Source organism: Hydra viridissima, unplaced genomic scaffold (genome assembly GCF_058129835.1).
Source record: "Hydra viridissima isolate aposymbiotic clone 2 unplaced genomic scaffold, HvirCarnegie_v1 scaffold_6, whole genome shotgun sequence".
In the NCBI taxonomy this organism is placed as follows: domain Eukaryota; kingdom Metazoa; phylum Cnidaria; class Hydrozoa; order Anthoathecata; family Hydridae; genus Hydra; species Hydra viridissima.
Window position 1 is genome coordinate 12,724,667 of NW_028324305.1, and position 26,053 is coordinate 12,750,719.

At 28.0% G+C, this 26,053-nt stretch overlaps 2 protein-coding genes across 2 annotated transcripts; one reads left to right on the plus strand and one right to left on the minus strand.

The window, feature by feature from the left end:
- Positions 1-2,242: 2,242 nt before the first annotated feature.
- Positions 2,243-5,083, plus strand: LOC145189650 (acid-sensing ion channel 1C-like). The gene is made up of 6 exons (XM_080066293.2): positions 2,243-2,938; positions 3,124-3,678; positions 3,806-4,010; positions 4,189-4,351; positions 4,688-4,779; positions 4,852-5,083. Exons 1-6 carry the CDS (start codon positions 2,762-2,764, stop codon positions 4,980-4,982), a joined length of 1,323 nt encoding a protein of 440 aa, XP_079922419.2. The 5' UTR covers positions 2,243-2,761; the 3' UTR covers positions 4,983-5,083.
- A 3,802-nt stretch (positions 5,084-8,885) lies between these two features.
- On the minus strand, positions 8,886-22,748 carry LOC145189943 (uncharacterized). Its single transcript, XM_090090660.1, has 14 exons — positions 22,588-22,748; positions 22,382-22,446; positions 22,137-22,191; positions 16,389-16,463; positions 16,038-16,132; positions 15,324-15,488; positions 15,114-15,240; positions 14,832-14,906; positions 13,433-13,563; positions 13,185-13,290; positions 12,360-12,416; positions 12,100-12,236; positions 11,211-11,286; positions 8,886-9,080 (listed from the first exon to the last, which is right to left on the minus strand). The coding sequence occupies exons 1-14, from the start codon at positions 22,657-22,659 to the stop codon at positions 8,973-8,975; spliced, it is 1,344 nt and encodes a 447-aa protein (XP_089946786.1). The 5' UTR covers positions 22,660-22,748; the 3' UTR covers positions 8,886-8,972.
- Between the last annotated feature and the right edge of the window lie 3,305 nt (positions 22,749-26,053).

The following is a 26,053-nucleotide window of genomic DNA, read 5'->3' on the forward strand; positions in this document are numbered from 1 at the left end:
CACAAGCTTTCTCAAATCAGCTGAAAATTTTACCAAATGTTCTTTATATTAATTCAATTCATATACAAACTACAAAAATTACAAATTATAACGGTTAAATAAAATAAAATTTTTTTTTTTTTGAAAGGTTTTGGTGCAAAAGTTCAGAAACAACTGAATTTTGATAAAAATTAAAAAATCATTAAAGTTTTTGAACAAGATAATATAATTTCAATGAGACAGTGCTTGGTGGCATACGTATTTGCCTTCAAAATAGCATTATAGCGACAAGGCATAGAATCAGCTAAGTTAATGAGAAAATCCTGAGAAATGTTATACAACATTCTTCATTCAAAGCAAAAAAATGATCTTTGTTGGCTGGTTTTCTACCAACTAATTGTCAGTTGATGTTTTCCCAAACATGCTCAATAGAATTGAGATCCGGGTTCTGTGAGGGCTATTCAAGAACTTTTATTTTTTTTATGATTTAAAATGGTCCTTAACAGATTTAGCACAATACCTTGGAGGATTATTGTAATTGAATTGTGCGGAAGCATTTACGTAAAGCGGATATTGAAGTAAAGTATTGGACAAAACATGTTGGACAAACTCAAATTTAGAACAAAAGTTGATCAAAAACTAAAAAGAACTAGTAAAACAATTGTACATATCAATTTTTAAATAGTATATTATGTTCTTAACAAAGTTTAAAACGTTTGAATCATACTAAAAATCACAAAAAAAATTTATAACACATTTTTCTCAACAAACTACATTTTTCCTTTTACGCTTTTAACGCTCTTATCCTTTGCAATTTTCCAGAATAACATCCTTCGAGGTATCTAAGTAAATTCTTTGGTCTTTAATACAATCTATACGATAAATAGGACCCACATTGACTAAAACATCTCTAAACCATAACATTTCTTCCGCGATGTTTAACAGTAGGTAACTGATATTTTGAATTAAGTCTGTCTTTTGTAGGGCGTCTAAAACCTAATTCGGTCACTGCCGAATAGCAAAAGTAAAAGTATCTTATCGATATTTTATTCGCTTTTTTAGTCCTAACTTAAGGTCTTTCAGTACGAGGCTGGTTTTCAATAGTTTTGCGCATCATCGTACAGTTCAGAAGTCTTTCTTTAAGATAGCTTTTATAATTGATTTCTTTATTTAATTTAAAACTCCCTTAGCTTTTTCATGCTTTTGAATTATTTCAAAGTAATTGGTTTTTTGAAAATTTCATAATTATTTTGGCCTTTAGTTATGCTTTTTTTTCTTTTTTTTTCTACAAAAATTTGATTTAATTGCAGGGTATGATACTGTTTATAAACTTTTTTATTATAAACTGATTTAATATAACCCTTTATTGTCCACTGGACCCTTAAGAATATCATCACTTAATATCAAAGAAAAACAAATATCTACTCTGCAATTGACTGTTTTTGTTGTTGTTATGCAAAGTACCATAATAAATTCTATCCAGTGTTACTTTTCTAACAGCTGCTGCATTGTCTGTCACAATAACATCATCATGAGATTTTCTTGTAAGTGTTTCATAGCCTAAAATTGTTAGAAACTCCGCAGGCTTTCATAGCCTAAAATTGTTAGAAACTCCGCAGGCTTTCATAGCCTAAAATTGTTAGAAACTCCGCAGGCTTTCATAGCCTAAAATTAATTGAAATTCCGCAGGCTTTCATAGCCTAAAATTGTTAGAAATTGTTTTTTTTTGTTTTGTTTGTTTGAATTCAACTTCGAAAAAGTAAACAAATAACCGAGTAAAATAATTTTTTCTCATTTAATGAATGAATTTAGTTCATTCAGAGAGTAATATGATAATACAGAATCAAATTTAAAATGGACTACGGCGTATACTGAAGTGAAATCCATAGAACGGGGGGGGGGGGGGGGATTAATAATTCAGTTGTACGATGCTGTCATTATCATATGCTCAATCCCACAAATCATTTACTGTTAATAAGCACTTGTACGATGCTGTCATATGCTCAATCCCACAAATCATTTACTGTTAATAAGCAGTTGTACGATGCTGTCATTATCATATGCTCAATCCCACAAATCATTTACTGTTAATAAGCACTTGTACGATGCTGTCATTATCATATGCTCAATCCCACAAATCATTTACTGTTTAGTTTTGGTTTAAGATTTGGTCTTGGTTTTTATTTCATTGATGCTTTAGTTATTGAAGTTTTCTGTTTTTGAAAAACTTGTGTTTAATTTTTTTCTTTTTATTTATTTCAAAAAGATTTGAGCATAAAAGAGAAAAATTTAAAAATTACTGAAGCATAAAAATAAATACCGATCAGCAGCTTTCAAAAATCTCAGAGAAATATAATAGTTTGTAATATTTTCAAGCTTTAATAATTGTTTAAATCAAATATTTAAAATTAGTTCCAAAGAATTTACGATTGATTACCAAGAGAATCTGAACTTTGATGATGGCACTGAAGATACCCAGCGCAATTTTACATCACAAGATGAACGGGATAAACAGAAATTTAATGAAAAGCTCAGAAAAAAAGAAAAAATTATCGAGTTTGCACTCAAAATAGCAATACTAAAGAGTATTAGAGATATCTTACATAAAAAGTCAAAGCTTAAGATTAGATGCAGAAATAATAATAAAGACGAAGAAGACTTAAAAAATGCAGAGATAAAAAAATTATGGCTGAGTTTTTTAGATAACTTTACTCTGAATGGATTTCGTCATGTTTTTGAGAAAGGCATCATTAGAAGAATCCTATGGCTTCTTATACTGAGCATGGCACTTTTTGCAGTCATTTTTTCCGCACGAAAGAGTTTAACGAAATATTTTGAACGACCAATTACTACTACAGTAAATATGGTTTATCAAGACGAAATCGTTTTTCCTGCAGTTACATTATGTAATTTTAATTTTTTCCCACATTATTTAATCAATGGAACAATCGGTGAAAAAGTACGTAGAATCGTTTCTTTAAGTATTCAATTATTTTACTCTGTAAAACTTGGTTTATACTGTATATTTGGTTCATACGGTATATTTCAAGGCAAAAATATTTACTAATAACAGAATAAAATTCTAAAAAATATTTGTTGATTGGTGAGAAAAAGTTGGTAATAAAAAGTTGTCTTTTTTTTTAGGTAGTTTCCATATTAGCTCCTCTTGATACTTTCAATCAAACACATCAAGAATTGATGAGCCAACAAGGACCATACACTGTTAACATAAGAGACTATAGATCAATTTTGCCTAAAACAAAATGGAAAAGGAAAAAAATTGCCAATAAAAATGAAATGAATAAAAATGAAGAAATCTATTTCGATCGTAACTTTGACTTTTCTGATTTCGTCAAAAAACATGGTCATAAAATTGGACATATGATAAAAAAATGTCACTGGAAAGCTCAAAAGTGTGGTCCAGAAAATTTTACTTCAGTGCTAACAGACTTTGGGTTATGCTACACATTTAATCCTGGGACTTCCGAACACCCATTATTAAAAGTTCATCGAGCTGGTGTTGATTTCGGTCTTCGACTTCGACTTAACGTTCAGCAAGATCAGTACTATGGAGTGTTGAGAGACTCTTCTGGTTTTAAAGTTATGATTCATGACCAAGATGAACCACCTCTTATTAATGAGCTTGGTTTTGCTATTCATCCAGGGATGCATACATTCTGTAGTATAAGAAAAACGAAAGTGTGCACTTGTTATTTTAGTTGTTCTTGTGTCATGTTACGCATGCACGTGGATGAGTGTAATACACTAGTTGAGCAAGTAAACTGTACATATTTTGCATAATGAAAACTTGTTATATTTTTATCAGGTCCTTAACTTACCATTACCGTGGGAAACAGCATGTGAGGATAAAAAACCCGACGGAAGCAGAAAATATACCAAGTCAGCTTGTTTAATGAAATGTCGAGCAGAATTTATTATCAGCATTTGTAAATGTCGTTCATTTCAACACGCAGGTCAAGCTCCTGTTTGTTTGCCTCATGAAATTAGAGATTGCGTTCGACCTGCAATAGGTAAACTCCAATTTCATTAACGATAGGGAATTTGAATAGCTTTAAAATTTATTGGCACAATTTATTCTAACAAAAGCTATTATCAAATCATTATTTGCATAATTTATTCTAATACAAGTTATTATCCAATCATATTCTTTTTATCATTATAAATATGTAACAAGTTTGAATACTTCAGCAACTTTCATGAATGAATCTGATCACTGTGAGTGTCCGGTTCCTTGTGAAAAAATCCGATACCAAACCCAACTCTCCTATGCTCAATTGCCAGCTAAACATTACAGTGAGGCCCTTGCAAAACTCAAACATATTGATGAAGACAGAATGAGACACTTTTTGAGGTATTTTTTGTTTGTTCATAATTCTCCGAAACACTTCAATTATTTTAGTCCAAGAAAGTCGAAACATTTTCTTTAAGTATAAGGAAAATGAACATTTTATAAATAGTAGATAGAAGTAAAAAGGGAATAGAATAAATTCTTGAAAAATTTGACAGTTGACTCGCTAATTCAGAAATCAGGCTTTAGTTTATACATTAACTTTTTTTTTTTTACTTTGATGAAACAAGAAAAATTATTCTCACAACTATATGATTTCTTCAGCCCCGGCTTGGAAAATTTAAGTTCAAAAAAATCAGAAGGGTGTTAATTTTTTTTTTTTTTTTTTTTTTTTTTAAGAGATAACTTGCTAGAACTAGATTTGTATTTTGAAGAAATGACCACACAGGTTATTCAACAAGTACCCGCGTATGACGAAGAAAGCTTATTTGGTGAGTTGTCATTTTTTCCCATTACAATTGAATAATGGTTAAATATCTTCCTACAACGATTTTCCAATATAGGTGATATCGGTGGTCAAGTTGGATTGTTCCTCGGAGCCAGTATGTTGACTATTTTAGAGATAGTAGATCTCCTTGGCCGCGTTCTCATCATAAAGTTTGGAAACAGGCGTATCAAAGATCACCTTGTCTAAGCTTGAGAACGCTGACGTTAAAAATATTGAATTATTAATCCATCCGTAAAATAAAGTAAGAAAATAAGATAAAAATAGAAAGACAAGAATCAAATCAAAAATTTTTCAGTTTTTTGTTTTATTTTTTCAAGTTATGTTAACAGTAGTGTTGTTAGGACTTTGAAATTATTCGACTGTCGACTAAACCGATTAATGCATTTTTCATAGTCGACCATAATCGACTAATAGATTTTTAAAATCGACTAAGTCGGCTAAAAGTCGATTTAGTCGAAATGTTTGAACAGAAAATTTTATTATAATCACACACTTTAATGTTGCTTGACAACTTATCTTTTAGATGCTATGAGACAAATAGAACTTTAAGAGAGTAAACAAAATAACTAGGTGGTATGTAACACTGTTATAACAATACATGCTGTTGTTATATCAAGATGGGGAGGCTAAACATTTTTTGGGGTGGCAGGTTTATAAAACTTTTTGGCATCCTTAACTGAGTACCATAACTCATTACTTAACATTTTGTTTTAAAAAGGCATCAACTTGTAACTACAATGAGAAAATGGAAACACACTAATCAAGTGGTGCTACATGCAGTAAGCTAAGAGTTAAGTTTATGCGATACAGCAAAATTAGGTTCAATGTTCAGAAAGTTTGGTTGAGTTAAAAAAACCGCTATGAATGATACTTTAATGCTTGGCTCAATCTTTATAAATAATTTACAAGATAAACTACTTATTGAGATATATTTTACTAATTGGTCAGCATCATAGCAATATTAAAGATTGATAGCATTAAATTAAGTGAAAAAATAGAAATAAGGATGTTAGGATGACTACCCGAATAAATCGACTTTTAGTCGATTAGTAGGAAACCCATAATCGATCAAATCAACTATTCGATTTTTCAAAGCCGATTAATTACGACTTTCAACTAGTCGGCTTTTAGTCGATATAGTTGAAGTCGATAACAACACAAGTTAACAGAAAAGGAAACTTTTTAAAAATCTACTTTTTTTCTTGGCATACTTTGATGTACTTTAATCGACTTCTGTAAAACTTTTGTTTTATTGAAAATGTATCTTTATTTAAGGCTAAAACATTTACTGTCTAATTTAATCTTATCTACTGTCGCCAGAAGAAAAGCAGAAGATTTCACATGAAATTTCATTCGAACTTTCGAATTTTCAGATTAATTTTTTTTGTACTCTCATTAATTCTATTATAAGAAACAAAACATAAATTGAATTTTAGTTCAGAAAAAAAAAACAGCTTAGCAGAGGCTTGAATTTGATGTGGATTCCTAAAAAAATCCAGTTAATATGTCCTCTTATATTTCTACTAAGAAAAAAAATCAATTCATTTATTGAACTTTTAGGTAGAAAATGCTAAATACAAAAATGCTCAAAAAAACTGTCAAATCTGAACCGCTGAACTGTCGCTCGGCCTTAAATATATGAAGGCTTTGCAGTAATTTTATAAAAACCGATTTTATTTTTGACGACGAATCTTACTTCATGTACTTATAGTTGCTCTGTAGTTGCTCTGCAGTTACTTGAAATGATGGATTTTTTTCCAGTGATCCTAAATATGTTTCTCAAACATAAAAATTTAAAAGGAGAAATTTGCAAACAAGTGTTTGTATTACATAATCAAGCTATCTGGTTATTCAATCAGTGGAACCGCGAGCATTAAAAACTGTATCAAGTCACAATTGCTACCTTTCATTCCCCGACATTATAACAATTAAGTCTTTTAACGTGACAGTATTATCGCATTATGGAAAGGTAGCATCAATTATTTTAATACTAAAAACATTAATTTTACAACCAACAAAAACAAAGCATCAAATTATGCAAAAAGATTTTCGTGGTCATTTGAAGGGCGTAGTCTAAGACAGAAACTGCAAAGTCGAAAGCATCTAGAAATTAATTGGTAAAATCGAGTATTGATCAACTCTATTCGCTAAGGAAATTCCTAATTATTTCTCCTCTTAGAAGTGTCCAGCTTTTGTTAGGTTGTAACTCTGTAACTTCATAGTTCTTTTTTACTTCTGATACCAGCCAGATGATACCAGCAAGATGATGCAATTGTTAGTAATTGAATAATTTTTCTTTTGTTTGAGATCTTTGCCTTCAACAAAGTCTTTTACTTCATCAAAGAATTTGGCTTTTAAGATATATTTACGATATAACATGTTTTACACGAAAAAAACTTTTAATTTAATAAATCAATAAAGGATAAATCAATAATCAATAAATGTTTCTGAAACTAATATTTTATAAGTTTCTCATAACAGAATAAACCAGTAGTGAAAACTTTAAAAACATGTTTTAGAAATTTCATCATAACTTGAGTGATTTAAATTACGCAGGTGTTATAATAGCAAATAAAAAAAACAATACTTCATTTTTTTAAGCTGCAACTATTATGACTATTTTTGTCTGCAACTATTATGACTATTTAAGCTGCAACTATTATGACTATTTAAGTCTATAAGATATTATAGCATATTAACTTTTTTTTTGTTTTGTGTAAATTTAATGAGCATGGCTGCATTTGATAGAAAAACATCAAAATTTGTAAACTTCAGAAGGGTGTTGCCTGTTTTAATTTTAACAAAAAACCAGAAATATAAGCTTTAGTTTTTAAAAATTTTTTTTGAGTGATTGAATTATGCTTTTTTTTCGGAGGAAATCCGAAGGTTTAAAGATACTATTAAAAAAATCATTTAAAAAAGTGCGCCCATAAATCTTTCTTGTTTCATCTGCAATTTTTAATTCGAACACCTTCACTTTTTCCTGCTTTTTGTAATGGTTATTGGTAGATTAAGCACAGTGAGTTCCTTAACAGCGAGAAACGATGCATGAATATAAGTATACAAACTAGTTGATAATTTTGTAGTGCATGACGTAACAGCAACATATTGTCATTAGGAACGATAAAAAGGAAAACAAGACTAAAATAATATTATGCAGAATGAGGGTAAGATTAAAACACGAGATAAAAACTACCTTTTTTGGCACCGTCAGCTTTATTAAAATCAAATTACATTAAAGAAAAGATAAATTTGCAAATTTTAAAGATTTGTGTTTTTTTTTTAAACAATGAATACTGAGAAAATATAGACGTTTTAATTTGATTTTCAAATTAAAAGTAGAAAAAAACAGCGATTAATGAAAGGAAACTTTAGATCAAAATAACGCGCTTTATTCGCGCGCATACAACATAAATACTTCGCGTAAAAAAACAGAGGATTTCTTTTTACAATATTTGTAAAAATTAAAATTAAAAATAATATTTCTTTTAAAAATATATATGTACAAGTTTGACAACAGTTAGTTTACAATGAAATCATTATAGGAAAGAAAGCTCGCGCATGCGCAATCTTTAAAAGGCACACACTGGAAAGTATCCAAAGGTTTTCAACACTTTTTTTCCTCTTAAAAATATTTACAATTTATTTTCAGGAAAAAACTGCACAGTGTTAATTTAAATTTCATCATATTTTTTGATGAAAAAGAGTGAAGCATCAGCAGAATTTAATTTTTACAATTATTTGATGGGTGACGTCAAGGCAACACCCCCCCCCCCTACCCGCATCGAATAAAAATTACCAAAGAACATTTTTTTTACGTTTTGGCGACTTCGTAACTTTTGAAAGACTTATCTTTTACACAATAAAACAAATTTGACCGAGACTTTAATAGAATAACTGCTCAGTCGCCGCGCAAAAAAATATTTTTTAGACTGAAAGAAAAAAAGGAAAACAAAATTTGAAAACTTTTAAGAAAAAAACTTCGTTAGAAAAGATAAAGTTGTTAATCGTCGAAGAAAAGAAAAAGTTTTGAAAAAGGTCAGAAAACTTTTAAGAAGACTGACACTTCATTTAAAGAAAAAAAACTACTTAAGAGTTCAAACTTTAAATATTTACAAGAAACTATCTAAATATTTACAAGAGGCTATCTAAATATTAACAATTAGCGAAGATGCTCTACACAATAGAACAACATCGACAAACACGCCGTCCCCGGTTGCCAGTAGTAATGGGAGGTGTCACCGGTGCAAAATATGCCTGGACATGTACATTGGGTAGCCGACTCTATGAAATATATACTTCAACAAATACTTTATACAAGTTCATGTTTCAGAATACACCAAATTTTTATATACAGTATTGGACAAAACATTTGCAAAAAAAATCGAACAATGCTAAAAAGTGTTCCTAATTTTGAATGTCTTAAAAACGAAACGAACTATACTAACACAGCAAACAGTTCAGGAGTCTGGAGTCATAGCATGCCATGACATGAGCAATCAGCCGACAGGTGACAGCACACAGGCAGAATTTCGTTGACAAGTGCCATTTTGCAGCGGACAAAACAAGTGCAACTTTTTTGATTTGTTTCACTTTCTTAAGTCTGGTCCGTGTCAACGTCACGGAAGTTTTTTAATAATTAAAGGAAGTATCCAGAAGTTTCCAGAAGCATGCAGAAGCTTCCAGAAGTTTCCAGAAGAAGCATCTGGAAGCATCCAGAAATATTTATTATTTTTATGACTTCAAGTGCAAAAATGGCTCCCGACAGTCTTGGATTGGAACTAAGAAAGAAAATTATTGGCGATTATGTAAGTGGAACGTCACAAAAAAGTATTTGTGATAAATATCGCGTGAAAAAATGGACCGTATCAAGACTATGCTCCAAATATCGTTCTACGGGGAAGTTGGCAGCAGATAACAAAGGTGGAAGACCGCGTTCCACCACTTCTAGAGAGGATTCTATGATCGTCAGATCTGTCAAGAGGGATCCCTGGATATCATCAGTCGAGATACAAAAGCAATTAGAGCTACCTGTATCGGACCGAACAATCAGACGACGTGCTATTGAAGCTGGATTGTTTTCTCGACGCCCTGCAAAGAAACCGCTGATTTCACTAAAAAACCAGAAGAAAAGACTCCTGTTTGCTACATCTCATATTGACTGGAATGTGCAGAAATGGCGAACTGTCCTGTTCAGTGATGAATCGAAGTTCAACATCATTGGGAGCGATGGCATTTGCCGTGTACGTCGACCGGCCGGAAAACGCCTCGACTTACTTTACTGCCATAAGACCGTGAAGCATGGTGGAGGCAATGTAATGGTCTGGGGGTGTTTTTCTGCTAACGGTCTAGGTCCAATACATCGAAACGATGGAATAATGGACCGTTTCATGTATAAAAATATCCTGAAAAATGTTATGTTACCTCATGCTGAATGGAATATGCCAATAAAATGGGTTTTTCAGCAAGACAACGATCCGAAACACACTGCAAAAGTAGTCAAGCAGTGGTTTCAAGACAACCACCTATCGGTGATGGATTGGCCGCTTCAATCTCCGGATCTCAACCCTATCGAGAACCTGTGGGAGATCGTCAACCGCAGAATTAATCGTGAAGGTGTTCGTAATAAGGATCAACTGTTTAAACAAATCCAAAAGGCCTGGGCAGCGATTCCACAAAGTTTCATTGATCACCTGATCGAATCTATGTCTCGAAGATGCAAGGCTGTGATCGACAACAAAGGATTCGCCACGAAATATTGATAGCGAAATACAGCTTGGTCAACATTTTGTCGAGTTGCACTTGTTTTGTCCAGAAGGAAATCAACTTTTTTTAATACTTTTGATTAATTTATTAATTTTCGTGTACAAATAATGAACTTTGTGATGAATAAAACTTGAAGAACTTTGTCTCTAAACAGTTACATAGTTATTTCTCTAAATTGAAAAAATGCAGCACTTTTATATAAAGAAACTAAATTAGCATTATTTGGTTGCAAATGTTTTGTCCAATACTGTATATTATTTACTTTGTTTACAGTTTAAAAACTTTTAAAAAATAAGTTGTTGCGACTGAAAATATAATATGTTGCGAATATAATATGTTGTTATAATATGAAAATATAATATTTTGCGAATACAATATAATATGTTATTACAATATGAAAATATAACATGTTGCGAATATAATACAATATGTTGTTATAATATGAAAATATAATATGTTGCGAATATAATATATGTTGCGAATGTAATATGTTGTTATAATATGAAAATATAAAATGTTGCGAATATAATATAATATGTTGTTAGAATATGAAAATATAATATGTTGTTATAATATGAAAACATGTTGCGACTGAAAACTACAACTAAATCTAAAAATAAAAATTAAAAGAAAAAAAAAGACACCTACTTTTAAAGTTCTTATTCCAGTTTTTGTTATGAGACGACAGTCATAAAGATCGATGCGTTGAAGCATTTGACAGTGCCTGTAGATACGTTAGAACAAAATTAAATAATTGCTTTTATATTTTCATTCGAAAAGGAAGAAAAAAATGTTTTTTATTGTACTAAAGAGAAATTAAAAAAAAGGTGTTCTGACGTATTAAAATTTACTGATTATGAAAATTACACATTTTATGAAGTGATGATAAGTAAAAAAAACCTTTCAACGACTGTTTTATTATTCTTAGCAACAACAAAACAATTATAAATAACTAATCATTTCATTTTTTCAAACAACTGCATTTACATATTTAAGAATAATTTTGAAAACTATTTTGATTATATTTAACTTAATAAAATTTAGTAATAAAATAAATATAATAAAATTTTAGTAGATTTTTAGAGTTCTCTATTAACAAGCAAAATCAAAAATAATTTAATATTAAAAAAACTAAGGTTAGTATAAAAAAGTATAAGGTTAGTATATCATGACTGAGTGTGATAAATACTTTTTAAAAATAATTTAATATTAAAAAAACTAAGGTTAGTATATCATGACTGAGTGTGATAAATATTTTTTAAAAATAGAGGGAATCCCTGACCAGGAACGTAAAATGAACATATTTTAAGTAGTTGCCTTCAACCATGCTTTCGATTTCATATGAATGAACTTATGTTAACTTTTAATTTTCAGTAGGAAGATTGTGCAGTTACAAGTTAAATTGTATACAAGTTTACATTTGTTAACTGTTTAAGCTCGGCAGAAACATTTAGTTTATAAATTTTCCAAAAGTCTTAGGTAAACAATTAAATATTATACAAACTTTTAAAGGACTTTTATTGAACAGAGCACTCACATCAGATGTTGTAAAGATATATCTGTAATTAGTGGGCAATTATCCAGTTCAATAATTTTCAAGTTTTCTATAGCACATGGACCACCACTAATGTAACGAATTCCTTCATCTGTTATTTGTTCACAGTAAGATAATGTCTAAAAGAAATTTCTCAGACATGTAAGGTTTTTTTACAGGCATTAAAAAATTTTAATATTGACAAACTAATAAAATATTTTAAAAATCTTTCTACATGAAATGACTTAAAAAAGAACTCTTACCAGTGTTTCAATACGAGGACAGTTTAGCGACAATAAATGAAGTGTATGATCACTAATCTATTGGTTTAAAAAAAAAAGTGCTATCTATTAAATACAAAAATTTTAATGAGCAATAAGTAAACAAGTAGCTTAACTGACTTGCCAGTTCAAGTAAATTTTGTGGTTGAACAAAGAAGTATTTTTCTTCTAAGTATAACTAAGCATTAAAAAGTAGTTTCAAAGTATTATTAATTTTTCCTAAGTATTAACTAAGAAGCCGTGCTTAACTCACACAAACTTTACTGGAAAACAATCACTTACAAAGTTCAATTATTCAAATAAAATATAATTTATAAATAAATTAATGAATTTACTTTTTAATGTAATTTAAGTAAAAATATTTAGCACTACCTCTCTCTGCTTTTCTAGAGACTCATCACTGTATAGAGACCCATCAGTGTATAGAGGTTCATCACATTATATAGACTCATCACTGTATAACTGCTTTCTTCTACTGATTTATTACTTTGCTAAACTCTAATTGATTATGGATTGTAAACTGAGTTTCCTCAATATTAACTTAACTTGAACTTTGCTACTTTTACTAAATGTTTAATCCTGCTGCTTTTCTATATAAAATACTGCTTTTAAAAGCACTATTTAGAAAGTATTAGAAAATTTTCTATGTAAAGTATCCATTAATTAAAAAGTGAAAAAAAAAAGAAGAGAAAAAAAAAAAGAAAAATATACAAGGTTTGTTTTCTTGCAAAAAAAAAAAATTTTTAAGGTGAAAGTTTTTACTTCTTTGTGCATATAAAAAAAGTTCAAATCTGCATTCATATTTACCAAAATACATTCATCAAGATCAAGTCTTTGTAACTCATGACATCCAACAGTAAGAGCTGAGAAACCAGTGTCAGTAAACAGAGAGCAACGAGCTGCCTCTAAAATCCTAACATCAATAAATTCAAATAAGTTCATTTTGTTGTTAACAACAATGTTATGATTAAATCAATATAAGTAGTACAGGTTGGAGGGATAAACAAAATATAAAAGATAAGCATAATAAAAATAATTTTATAAAAATGTTATACCTAAGTTTATGACATCCAAGTCCTAAATATCTAAGTGTTTGATCAGATAACAAATCACAGTCAGATATATTGAGAAAATCCAACTCTTTACAATGTTCTCCAATCACTTTAATGCTACTGTCTGTTAATCTCTTAAAATAAAGATGCAAATTTTTATATTTTTTGCACCGTTTTTGACTTTGAGTTTTTATACTATCTTTGATTTAAAAAGTTTTTTTTTTTTTTTTGCAAACATGATATTTTCAAAATTGTAAATTACTAGGGGTGGCAGCTAAGGTTAGTTTTAGTCTAACTAAAACTACTCGACTAACTTTTTAGTCTATTTAAAACTAGTTGAATAAAACAAGATTTAATGCTAAAAAAGACTGAATAACCTATACTATGAAAATGTATGAACATAATATGAATTGTGACAAATAAATCATATTAAAGACATTCATCAAAGTTTATCGTTTTTAAGAACTTTAAAATGCATAATATAATTTGTGACAATTAGGTAATAAAAATGTTTTGTTTGTATCTAGTATTGCCCCAAGTTTTCTTTTAAATAAAAATTGGTTTGTTAGGAGAACAACTCCATCAAAAATAGCTGATATTTTATACCAAAAACATAATTAGTTATAATTCACTTTAATTAGAAATTGAAAAAATCCAGATTTAAACCGCTTTTCATTGAAAGTTAAAACAAGTACTTAATAGTAGCAGAGGACTAATTAGATAAGTTTATTACTATTAGAAAATTCCAAGTGTATATGTCGCAAACCTTTCTCCAAAAACCTGAAAAACTCTGAAAACCAAACCTTGAAATAGATGCCCTGCAGATAAAAATTGCAACTTACAGCAATTTGTAATTAAAAACATGGCCCTCAAACCACTTTGCAACTAACGCATAAAAAGATTTTAAAAAAGAATTTTTTGAGTGACAGTAACAATATATTTTTTGCAAATTAAAAACTTAGTCAACTAAATTTAGTCAGACTAAAAAGCTAGTTGACTAATTTTAGTTATGCTAAAATGTCAGTCGACTAAATTTAGTTAGACTAAAAAGCTAGTTGACTAAATTTAGTTAGACTAAAAAGTTAGTTGACTAATTTTAGTTATGCTAAAATGTCAGTCAACTAACTTCAGTTACGCTAAAATGTCAGTCAACTAACTTTAATTAGACTAAAAAGTTAGCTGACTAAATCTAGTTAGACTAAAAAGTTAGTCAACTAATTCTAGTTTTGCTAAAATGTCAATTGACTAATTTTAGTTAGACTAAAAAGTTAGTCGACTAAATTTAGTTAGACTAAAAAGTTGGTCGACTAATTTTAGCAACGATTTTTTTACTTAAGTTAGTTACAATTTTTAGTTTTGGTCACAACACTAAAAATTACAAGCAAAAATCTTTTAAGCTTACATTGCAACCTTGCACAACCAACTTTCTAAGATCTGGACATTTTTGGGCAATAGCTTGAATTCCATCATCAGAAATCTAAATAGACAACAATCCTCTTATGGTGCAAGTATGTTATCAGTATTAAATATTTTTAAAAATTTAGGTAAAAAAAATTCAATAATAAAAAAAAAAAAAGAGCTTTGCATAATGAAGTTTAGAATGAATATTACTATTTACTCATGAAAATTTCAAACAAGAAAAATGTACAATCATTTGTAAAAAAAGTACTGAATAGCTTGATACCTTAGCACAACCACGAGCTATTAAAATTTTAAGAAATTGACAACCATCAGCAATGACACAGAGAGATGCAGATGTAATGCTCTGGCACCAAGAAATATTTAAATGCTGAAGTTTCAAACAACATTTTCTAAAAAATTAAAAATAATTTAAATTTGAAACTTACTGCAACTCTTTTGACTTTCTAAAAAACATTAGAGATAAATAACCTACCCAATGTTAGATAATCCACTATCATCAATTTCTACACAAGATTCTATGCTAAGTATCAATAAACGAGTTGCAGAACTGCTTAGAAAAATGCATGTTTTGTTTGTTATCTTACGACAATCTTTAAGTACTAATTCTTCAATATTGTGGCATTCATTGGAAAATGTTCTAAAAAATATTTATTCAAGTTCTGATATATTGAAAAATATATATATATATATATCTGAGATTATGTAATTATTTTTATGTGATTTTGATTATGAATATATGATTATGATACTATTTATATTAGTAACTATAAATAATTTTCAATTACAAACCTGATAATAAGTATTTGTGATAAATATATTACCCAGATGATCCTGGGTAACATTTTTGCAGAAAATTTCAATCAATCTACAACAAGCTTATTTAAAAAAAGTAAGGAACAAGTTTAGCAGCAGAAATAAAAACTCAAGAAATTAATCTTTTTTGCCTTACATTTTAAAAATGTAGTTATACTGATATATGCCATAGTTATTAAATGTAAACAGCAAATAAATGACTTCATGGAAAGAAGGTTATAAAATGATTTTTTAAATACCCTTTAAATTAAAATTTGACATTAATTGAATTGATTTAATAAATGGTTTGATGACACTCAAAATGTTTTACCTAACTTTAAAAATCATACCCTTTTAAATGCAACAAATGGATTGATATTAAAAAAAAGTTTACCTTAATGCATCATCTTCTATTCCCTCACATCCTTCAAGGTTTAAACATTTTAGGAAACCACCACATCTTCTTGAAAGATTTTGAATTACTGATGTCTAATTTTAAAAATTCTACTTTTATTGCAATATTACATAACCATTTTAAAATAATTTAAATAAAATGCTTTATTTAAAGGAACTAACAAATATTTAAATTCATCTTTAAAATAAAAAAAAAAGGGAAAAATATATAAAAACCTTACATAATATTCAACTTAAAAAAAAATAACAAAAAAAGAAAATAAATTTAATTCAAATTAAAAATATATAAATAAATAGGAAGTTAACATGAAAGACAAAAACTTGATGATACTTTGATATCTTTTTGATAACGGAAAAGATCAACTTTTTGCCAGTTACTGCCATCCAAAGCAAGAACATTCCACATCTAAAATTGAATTCAAAATAATTGAATTCAAGTATGGGCTTAAACCTGCAGTTTTAAAGCATCAAAGATTGTAAAAAAAAAAGGATTTTTAATAGAGAAATTCTATAAAAATTTAAATGTCGATTTTGTGAATCAAATCACCAACGTGATTAACAAATTCAGCAACAGGGAAACATACTTACTCTTTTCACTAACTCTAATATAAAACATGCTAAATGGTATTAAAAATTTTTAAATGGTATTAAAATTTTTTAAAGTATTCTGTATTATTTAGAGATGATCAACAGGGTACATGTGGCCTGTCATCAGACATAAAAATTGTAATAAATTTGATGGTAATAAAAAAAGTGCTTTAGTTATTAAATTTTGAACTGCAACAAGTTTGTTGATTCAGAATGCAAAACCATTGTGTGGAAATCAATCAAAAACACCATTTAAATAAATCATGTTTTTATAATCATAGTTTCATTATCATTTGTTCAAGGAGATAAAAAGCACTTTGCAACCTGCACAAAATTTAATGACAGAGGTACTCTAAATTGACTCCCCAATAAGATTATTGATTTAAAATTTTTTTTTAATGACAAACAAGCAAAATAAAAGTGCTTGTTATAGAATCTACACAAACATTTGAAACAGGAACCATTTCTTTTATATTGTTAGGAGAGGAAGTCAAAGTGTTTCTTTGTTGACTTTAGATGACAGATGAACCTTATACTTAGACTCCAAACAACATTTGAAATAGATAATAGTCTTATTTCTTATTTCTAGCCTTGTATTTATGAATATCTTTCAGTAATTGAAGGTCTAATTTTATAGCTTGTAAACTTAAATCAAAACAGGATGAACTGCAAGTCATCTTGTTTTTTGGTTATAATCAAGTCTTTGTGTCAATGAAAATTGTTCATGGACAAGATATAATTTTATTGTACAACTTTAATTATAATCATAATGTAATTTAATTATACCAATACAATCATTCAATTTAGCCATTCAGCTGGCAAGATGTAAAAAATCAGGTTGTCTGATAATAATTCATTTTCCCCCAGATTGAAAATTGCCAAGTACCACAATCCAGGGCTTCAGAAGTTCCATATAACTGTTGCAAGGTTGAATAGTTTCTGGAAATTTGTGCATAAACTGCATCAAATTATGTATTAGAGCTGGATCAGTTAAACCTACTGTATCTTTATTATTCATCAGCATGCTGAACTTTGAATAATCAGTGGAATGCCACTTCTGTTGAAAACATTTGAATACAGCAATTCCAGGACCAGATGATATACATGCAACAAAAGCTTTTTTAATGATAAGCTTTAAATATTATAAAATTTTTACATAATATTGTAGGCCCAATTTTTCTGGCATGTATGAGAAGATGTGGTGTCAAACAATAAAGCTTTTAATTTAATTACTCAATAAATTGCAAAAGCATCTGCTACTGTAATTCTTGTGCCTACTGATAGCTGTGGGACACCTAGTAACCTCCCAACTTCTTGTCCAATTATGGTCATTACGACTTATTGAAGTACTTGTTTTTTGATGATGAAATAGTTTTAATTTGCACAGACTTTTTCGTAGACGTTTCATAAAACTCATCTAATAATCAATCAACTGGTAGCAATTGCATTGTGATTCATCTTTTCAGTTTAGCTAATGCTACTAAGACTTAAGTTACTTTGTGGTCACTGAGATCAACTTTATACTATGTACTAGCTAAATTTGCTCTCACAATATCTTTTGCATGAGGTGAGGCCATTTTAATTGATCCAGATCCACCATTATTAATTGAGCTAGTTTTAGTTTTTAATTTCTTTTTTAGTTTTTCTTCTGCTGTGTGAACTTTCAAGGATTACCTTTTCTATTTCAAGTCTCATTTGGTTCCTTTGATTAGCGTTTCTAATCTTCTTACTTTTTTTTCTTATATTCTGCTTAGTGTCAGTTGGAAGTTGATATTATGCAGAATATAAGGAAAAAAGTAACAAGATTTTTTTTCCATGCTCTCTTCGGAGTACAGAGGAAGACATGATCTGCTAGTATCTTAAGTCTCTCTATATCTTGATGCAAAATATCAAAATGTTGAGACAGTAGCTAAATTATTTGATTTCAACATCAAAAACTTTTTTTCAGAGTTATATTTATAGATAAATAAATGCATTAAGCTATATTTATAGATAAATAAATGCATTAAAAAATGATATTGGGACTTGATAAAAATATGAGAGTGTTGTTTTTTTATTTTTACAAAAACTTTTTGAGTAGTTAGCTATTCTTAACTTCTTTGTTTATTCGACTGTTAAAATTTTACATTATTAAATGGTAAATTAGTTTAAAGCTAAATTAACAATAAGTTCACCATTTAATTAAACACTACCAAGCATCTATATATTGTTACCAAAAAATTTATCTTACAGATTGTAAACTTCTAATACATTGTAGTTTTTTTCAACTTCAATGCACTTATTAGGGACAACTTTAAACAATAATATCCACTGCTATAATTTATGTCGAGGTTGTCATGATTATAGCCGCTTTTCCAACTAATAAAATTTGTCATGGCAAAACCATTCATTTTTTTCTTGAAAAAACATTAAAAGTATTCAAAAACACCAAGTATTCAAAATTTTTAATACTGGTAGTAACTTTTAGTACCTGTAGTAAATGGTTCTTGCTACCTGAAAACATTTGTTTAATAAACCTGAATGTGAACAATTTTTTTTTTAAAAACATTTTTTAGATTTTTTTATCAGACTAATAAACACTGTGCAAAAATGTTTAGAAGTTTGTCTTATAAAAATTTTAGTATTAAAATTTTTTACATTGTTTCTTGAAAAAAAAAATTTTTTAAATAGTTTTTTGAGTTACAATCTTATTGCCCAATTTTATAATTTATAATTATGTAAATTTAATATTTCTAATGATCTTTTATTACTTTTGTTATTGATTTGCAGCTGTTTTTACAAACTGTAACTTTTGACATTTTTGTTGTTTTACAATTTCTGCCAAGTTTGCTGATAAAAACAACTTGCAAGGGGTCATGGTAGATATGCTTTTGTTGGTACACCTTAGAGATTGTTTCTTTTTTTTTTGCATACAGAGTGTGTACTTTTTGCACCAGGAGTAATACAGACTTTGGATCTCAACGATGCAAAAACTATTTTTTCAGCATGTGTATTCTTGAAAGAGGTATAGAGCTCCCTGATGCTGTGTAAAATTAGTCTTTTTAGACATTTTTAAAAATTTTAACAACCTTATTTAACTTGTTGCCAATTATAACATTAGGAAGTTCTAATATTTCTTTACTCTTTTTAATTAACTTGATTCTTGAATGTTTTAAAAACTTCAAAATTTTTAAAACTTTTCTAATGCAACTTGATTTTGGGAATCTTTAAATCTGCACTCTTTTTCTTCTTGTTTTCTTATAAACAGTTTTCTTTTTCTCCTTGTTTTCTTATAAACTAGTGGTTTACTACACAGATTTGAGCAGTTAAATACAGCAAGTGCTGATACCATCTTTTTATTGAAAACATCCTGTATTTGGTGTGTTACATTTTCAAAGATGTTGGTGATGAAAGTACTTTAAACAGTGTTCAAGTTCGTTAAAGGTTGAAGTTACTGATTTTCTGCTTGCTACAATTTTCAATGTCCATGTTCATCGCCTTTGTCAACATCATTTTTTTCTTCATCCTGTGTTTCTTAATTTGTCTACATTTTGGACACAACTTTTCTCCAGTTGCAATATTATATCCTCTCCAGTACATAGACTTTGCAGGCTCTAAGTCAACTTCACAAAAACCTCCTAAAGGTACAATTTAAATCAATGTAACACTAATTTGTGCACATGTTGACTTTCTAAAACTGCATTCTAGAAAATCTAACAAACAAAACTGTTGAAAGCACTTGTCTGTTAACCTTTTTAACATTATTAAAACCTCAAACTAAAAAAATCAGAAAGAAAATCTAACAAACAAAATTTAGAAAATCTAACAAATAAAACTGTTAAAAGCACTTGTCTGTTAACCTTTTTAACATTATTAAAACCTCAAACTAAAAAAATCAGAAAGTGACCAAATTAATCAGTAGTTTTACCTTTTTACCAGAAACCTGAAGACCAAATTGATTGCAGCGTATCTCCTGCTGCATTAGAAATCTCTTACAGGGTCAGTATCTGTGATGATAGCAGATACTGGGATTTTTGTTAAGAATGGAAGTCCTTGGCATCCACAAAATAGCTTCTCTGGCTTCAACCTCCATAGAATTAATAGATTCAAAACCAGTATCTGTGCAGGTGGCAGTTTCTGTGTGGGTGGCAGTTTCACGATTTGTATAACCAACAGTACATGAATTGATTGTAAAATTTTGTTATTTTGTATATGCAATCTAGTGAAAAATTTCCAATTACTATTTTTTAAATAAGTTAAATTTAAGAGTTAATTTATAAATATATAATTTTAATCTAAAAATTAAAGTTATATATTTAAGACCATTCAATAGCTGAAAAAAACTTTGTTGAAGTATAAAATTGTAATAACTTTACATCCACATCCTTTTTATAGATTGTTGCCTGAGACAATAAAAATTACCAAACAGCAATTAATTCCAACAGCTATGAACTCCAAAAGCTATTAACTCTAACAGCAATTAACTGCAACAGCAAATTAAATTGTAGGAAAAAAAATCTCTAATGTTTGTTTGTTTTCATATATGTTTTAATTCTATAGAAATTACAATATATAAAAAATTATCTAAAATTTCTTAAACTTTTCATGTAACTTCAGGTATTTTTTGGAAATAACTTTTGAGTAACTTTACAATTTTTTGATAACTGCTGGGCTTCCCTAGATGACTACATAATTTTCCAATATCTTGAGTAGAAAATGTCTGTCCAACTTGCATAAACCTTTTTTCTATATTTATTACTATTATTATTACTGTTATTATCATTAGTATTATTGTTATTAAATATAATATTATCATTATTGTTATCATTATTGTTATCATTATTATTATTATCATTATTATTATTATTATTATTATTATTATTATTATTATTATTATTATTATTACTATTATTATTATTATTATTATTATTATTATTATTATTATTATTATTATTATTACTATTATTATTATTATTATTATTATTATTATTATTATTATTATTATTATTATTATTATTATTATTATTATTATTATTATTATTATTATTATTATTATTATTATTATTATTATTATTATTATTATAACAATTATATCAATTATAACTATTATAATTATCAGTATCCACATTATTGTTATTACCTATTTTCCAAATTCTGAATTTTGTATTAACTTGAAAGAAAAATAGATTGTTACTGTTTCATACTCTTGTATAAATTATTTAAAAGTTCAATTAATTTGAGGAGGTTATTGTAATTAATATTGTAAATAATCTATAATTAGAATTTATGCTTCTCTTTTTTCCTAATCAAAAACAAAAGTGAATTTTTAATTAGAATTTTTTATTTTAATTTACAGTCTGCTTTCTGTTGTTTTTTTTTAGAATATTCAAAGGAAAAAGAAAATTTCCATTAATTACATTTTAACAAACAAATGCTTAATTTTTCAGAAATATTGATTAAATACCTTTAGTTAGTCGAAAGAAAAAATTTTCAAGCATGTAAAACAGCATACCCTGGAAACTTGAGCACATCTACAAAGACTAACAATATCCAGGTAGGAAAAAATCCTAAAAAGAAAGTTAAATGCGTAATAAATATAAATGCTTAAATACACATGATGATGTTAAATTAGTACATATTAAAAAACTTATGGAAAAAAAATTTTTTTATATATAATTAGTAAAACTTATTTTTCTTTTATGGAATATTTTGAAAGAAATTATTCTTAACTATTCAAAAGTTTATGCACAAACATACTTTAAGAAAAGTTCTTTATGTAGCTTTTTACTGATTAATCCTGTCAACGTCTCACAAAGATATCCCTGAAAGAAAGTTTTTAATTTATACAAATGAAGAACTTGTGTAGAAGATTTGTAAAAACCTTAATCTCTTTTGATATTACAAATTATCCTGGTGTGTTAAATTGTCCTGGTTATATAAATTTGAAAAAGTGTACAAATCACCTCAAAACGGCTTCTCCCTTTACTTCCTGTGCTTCCATTACTTACTGATATAGAAGCGTGATTTGAATACATGGAAACAAGTTTGCAGGCTGTGCAAACTTTTCAAAAATATATTGCATTCAAAGACATTTTAAAACTAAATTTTGTATATAATTCACACATATATATATATATATATATATATATATACATACATATATATATATATATATATATATATATATATATATATATATATATATATATATATATATATATATATATATATATGCATAAATTTTTTATATATATAGTGGGTGTTCAAAAAAAGATTATCACAAAAAAAAAATTAAACCATTGAGTACAAAGAATGAACATGTGAACAATGTGCTAAAGCCATTTAGAGCAATTAGTTTTCTTTCATCTTATTTTATAATGATCGATCTTACACTTGGAAATAGTTGGTGAAAAATTCAACCCCCAAACATCCAACACAACCATTACACATGACAAAAAGATTATTGTTTAGCATTATTTTGTGTATACAAAGTTGGAAAACTTTACTCAGTGAAAGGCATCATGGACCAGCATTTGCATCACAAAATTCTAGTTAATCAACTTGGATCAAGTATAAAAGAACTTTTTCCTAATGTTGAATACATCTTTCAACAGGATAACAATCCCAAACATACAGCATGGTTAAGTAAAAGATATCTAGAATTTAAATTGATACCAGTTATGTCTTGGCCAGCACAGTCTCCTGATTTAAATCCAATAGAAAACCTTTGGTCTATATTGGATAGAAAATTGAAAGATTTTAGGGCAACAAGTGAAGATGAACTTTCCGAATTCTTCCTGTTGGTTGGAATGCTTTGTCAAATGACTTATCAAAAAAAACTTGTAGATAGTATGCCTTCTTGATATGCAGAAATCATAAGAAACAAAGGGTGGCCAATTAAGAACTAATACAGCTAAAACTTGAAAAATACTTCACAAACCCTAATTTCTTTTTATTATATGTAATATACAACAATATCATATATACTTCTATCAAAATTTTCTTAAATTACTTTTTAATATAAGTTTAAGACATATTTTGTTGGTTTTTTTTATTAAAAAATTGAGTGTGGCTTTTTTTTGCACCCCCTGTATATACATATATGTGTGCATGTATGTATGTGTGTATGTATGTATGTATGTATGTATGTATGTATGTATGTATGTATGTATGTATGTATGTATGTATGTATGTATGTATGTATGTATGTATGTATGTATGTATGTATGTATGTATGTATGTATGTATGTATGTATATACATATATATATATACATATATATACATATATATATACATATATATATATACATATATATACATACATATATATATATATATATATATATATATATATATATATATATATATATATATATATATATATAACAAAGACATTTTAAAACTAAATCTGATATATATTTTACAAATATATATGTGAACACACATACACACACACACATATATATACACACACATAAAAAAAATCAATTACCATAAAAAGTAAAAATAAGCCATACTCAACAATAGTGTAAAAACAAAAAAAGTAAAGAAAACAATGAAAAGAAAAAAATGCCCAGCTATATATGAAAGCAATAAAACATCTATAAGAAGAAGTCTTGAAATCTTTAGATGATAGGTGTTGTAAATTTCTTCAAACTAATTTATTATAACTTTTAAAAAGCATAATTGAAAATGTATTTAAAAATCGATATCATACTTCAATATAAATTTTATTTATGAGTTTGCTAATTTAGAATTTTATTTGTTTTGATTAACATACGCATGCGCTTTTAATTCAACAATCCACGCTGGTCATTAGTGGGTTTATTTTCATAGTTAATTCATCTTTTAAAACTGCGTTATTTTGTTTTTTAATTTTTTAAATATATTCTTGTTCATAGCTTTTCATAACTACAGTTTAAAATGTTTCTAAATGTTTAAATTTTGTTGTTTTTTCAATGATTTTGTATGAAAGTTTTGTTTTTAAACGTTTAATTCAAGCAGTAGGCTGTCGAATCATGCAACTTTTGGGTTTTTGAAGTTTGAAAACTAGCATAATTTGTTTGAGTATTGTGAATGTTGGCTTTTGAGTTATGACAAATTACCTCTGTAGTGCTAATGTATTGTGAAAGATTTGTGTGAAAAATGTGTGAAAAATGGTTAATATAAAGTTTTACATTTGATTTTTTTAAAAAAGGTTGTATATTGAGTTGGGAAAAGTCCGGGCAACTGATTTTTTTTTCTTCTGCTTTCACATTTTTTTACCTATCAAAACTACCATTGAGTTTAGTGGAATCTCTTAGTTTTTCAACCGAACTCATCATTAAACAAATTTAAAATTGATAAGGGGCACTTTTTTTAAGATCTTAGGAATGAAAATCTAAAATCAAAATGCAGTGTCAAAAATATTGTTTATAGTTACCAAATATTTTAAACAAATGCCTTCAAATTAAAATTAAAACTATTTTTACCCGTATCAACCTTAAAAGTGTGGCAATTAAGCGAGCATTTTGTGTGCAAATTTCGCTATAAAAATAAATTAAATAACGTCTCAGAAAAAGGTGCGAAAATCGGTGAATCCTTAAAAATTAACCAAAAAGCATTTAGATCTAGTTTTCTGTTGCTATTAGTTACATTATAACACAATTTATTAGTTGTTTTTTTGGGGGGTTTTTTGCCGGTTTTTTTGGATTTTGATTCCCTGTGTGTCGTTATTTCAATTTGCTTAATTATCAGATAATTTATTGGAGGGGAGATATATAGAAAACTTACGTTACTGTAAGTATATATATTTGGGTTTTTAAAACATGGAAAATTAAGTTTTTTTTAGATTGCACCATTTTATTCGGTGCCTTGTTATCATCATTTGCTCACACTTTTAATCAATCAATGTTCAACTTTTCTAACCATAAAAAAAATCTGTTTTGCAATCATTTTTCAGCACGTTGAGATTATTTTTGGTTGTAGTCTTTATGTAATAGCAAAAAATTTAAACCAAAAAATAAAACATACAAGAATCTTAATGCATAAAGTTTCTGTCATTAGAAGCAATTAAAGCACCTAATCTTAAATCCTTATCTATCGTAAACTAAATGAAGACTAAGGGGGAAGACCCATAGATGTCTAATTTTTTAATTTTGAGAAAAATCGAATTTTGTGTTTGAAGACTTCCGTAGTCTCTGATGTTAAACAGTTTTAAACACATCGATGGACCCTGATAACGGTGGCTTTTCGCTTGGATATTGTCAGAAGTAAAAGGTAAGCAGTACATGATGACAAAGATTCAAATGCAAAAATTTGTGATACAGGACATTTGGTTTCCCTTGTAGTCTTCAAATATTTATTAGAATCCTGTTCCAGAAAACAGTAAAGCAGTTGTGAAAAAAGTTCAAACCATCTTTTGTACTTAGTTCCCAAAATTGTGGCT

Excerpts from the sequence above, each read along its gene's own strand:
- LOC145189650 (XM_080066293.2), top strand. The coding sequence starts at position 2,762 with ATGGCACTTTTTGCAGTCATTTTTTCCGCACGAAAGAGTTTAACGAAA. Across the intron at positions 4,011-4,188 it reads TTGCGTTCGACCTGCAATAG|CAACTTTCATGAATGAATCT; the intron begins GTAAACTCCAAT and ends TGAATACTTCAG. Across the intron at positions 4,780-4,851 it reads TGACGAAGAAAGCTTATTTG|GTGATATCGGTGGTCAAGTT; the intron begins GTGAGTTGTCAT and ends TTTCCAATATAG.
- LOC145189943 (XM_090090660.1), bottom strand. The coding sequence starts at position 22,659 with ATGTATTCAAATCACGCTTCTATATCAGTAAGTAATGGAAGCACAGGA. Across the intron at positions 16,464-22,136 it reads GATGTGCTCAAGTTTCCAGG|ATGTGGAATGTTCTTGCTTT; the intron begins GTATGCTGTTTT and ends ATTCAATTTTAG. Across the intron at positions 13,291-13,432 it reads CTTGGATGTCATAAACTTAG|GATTTTAGAGGCAGCTCGTT; the intron begins GTATAACATTTT and ends TATTGATGTTAG.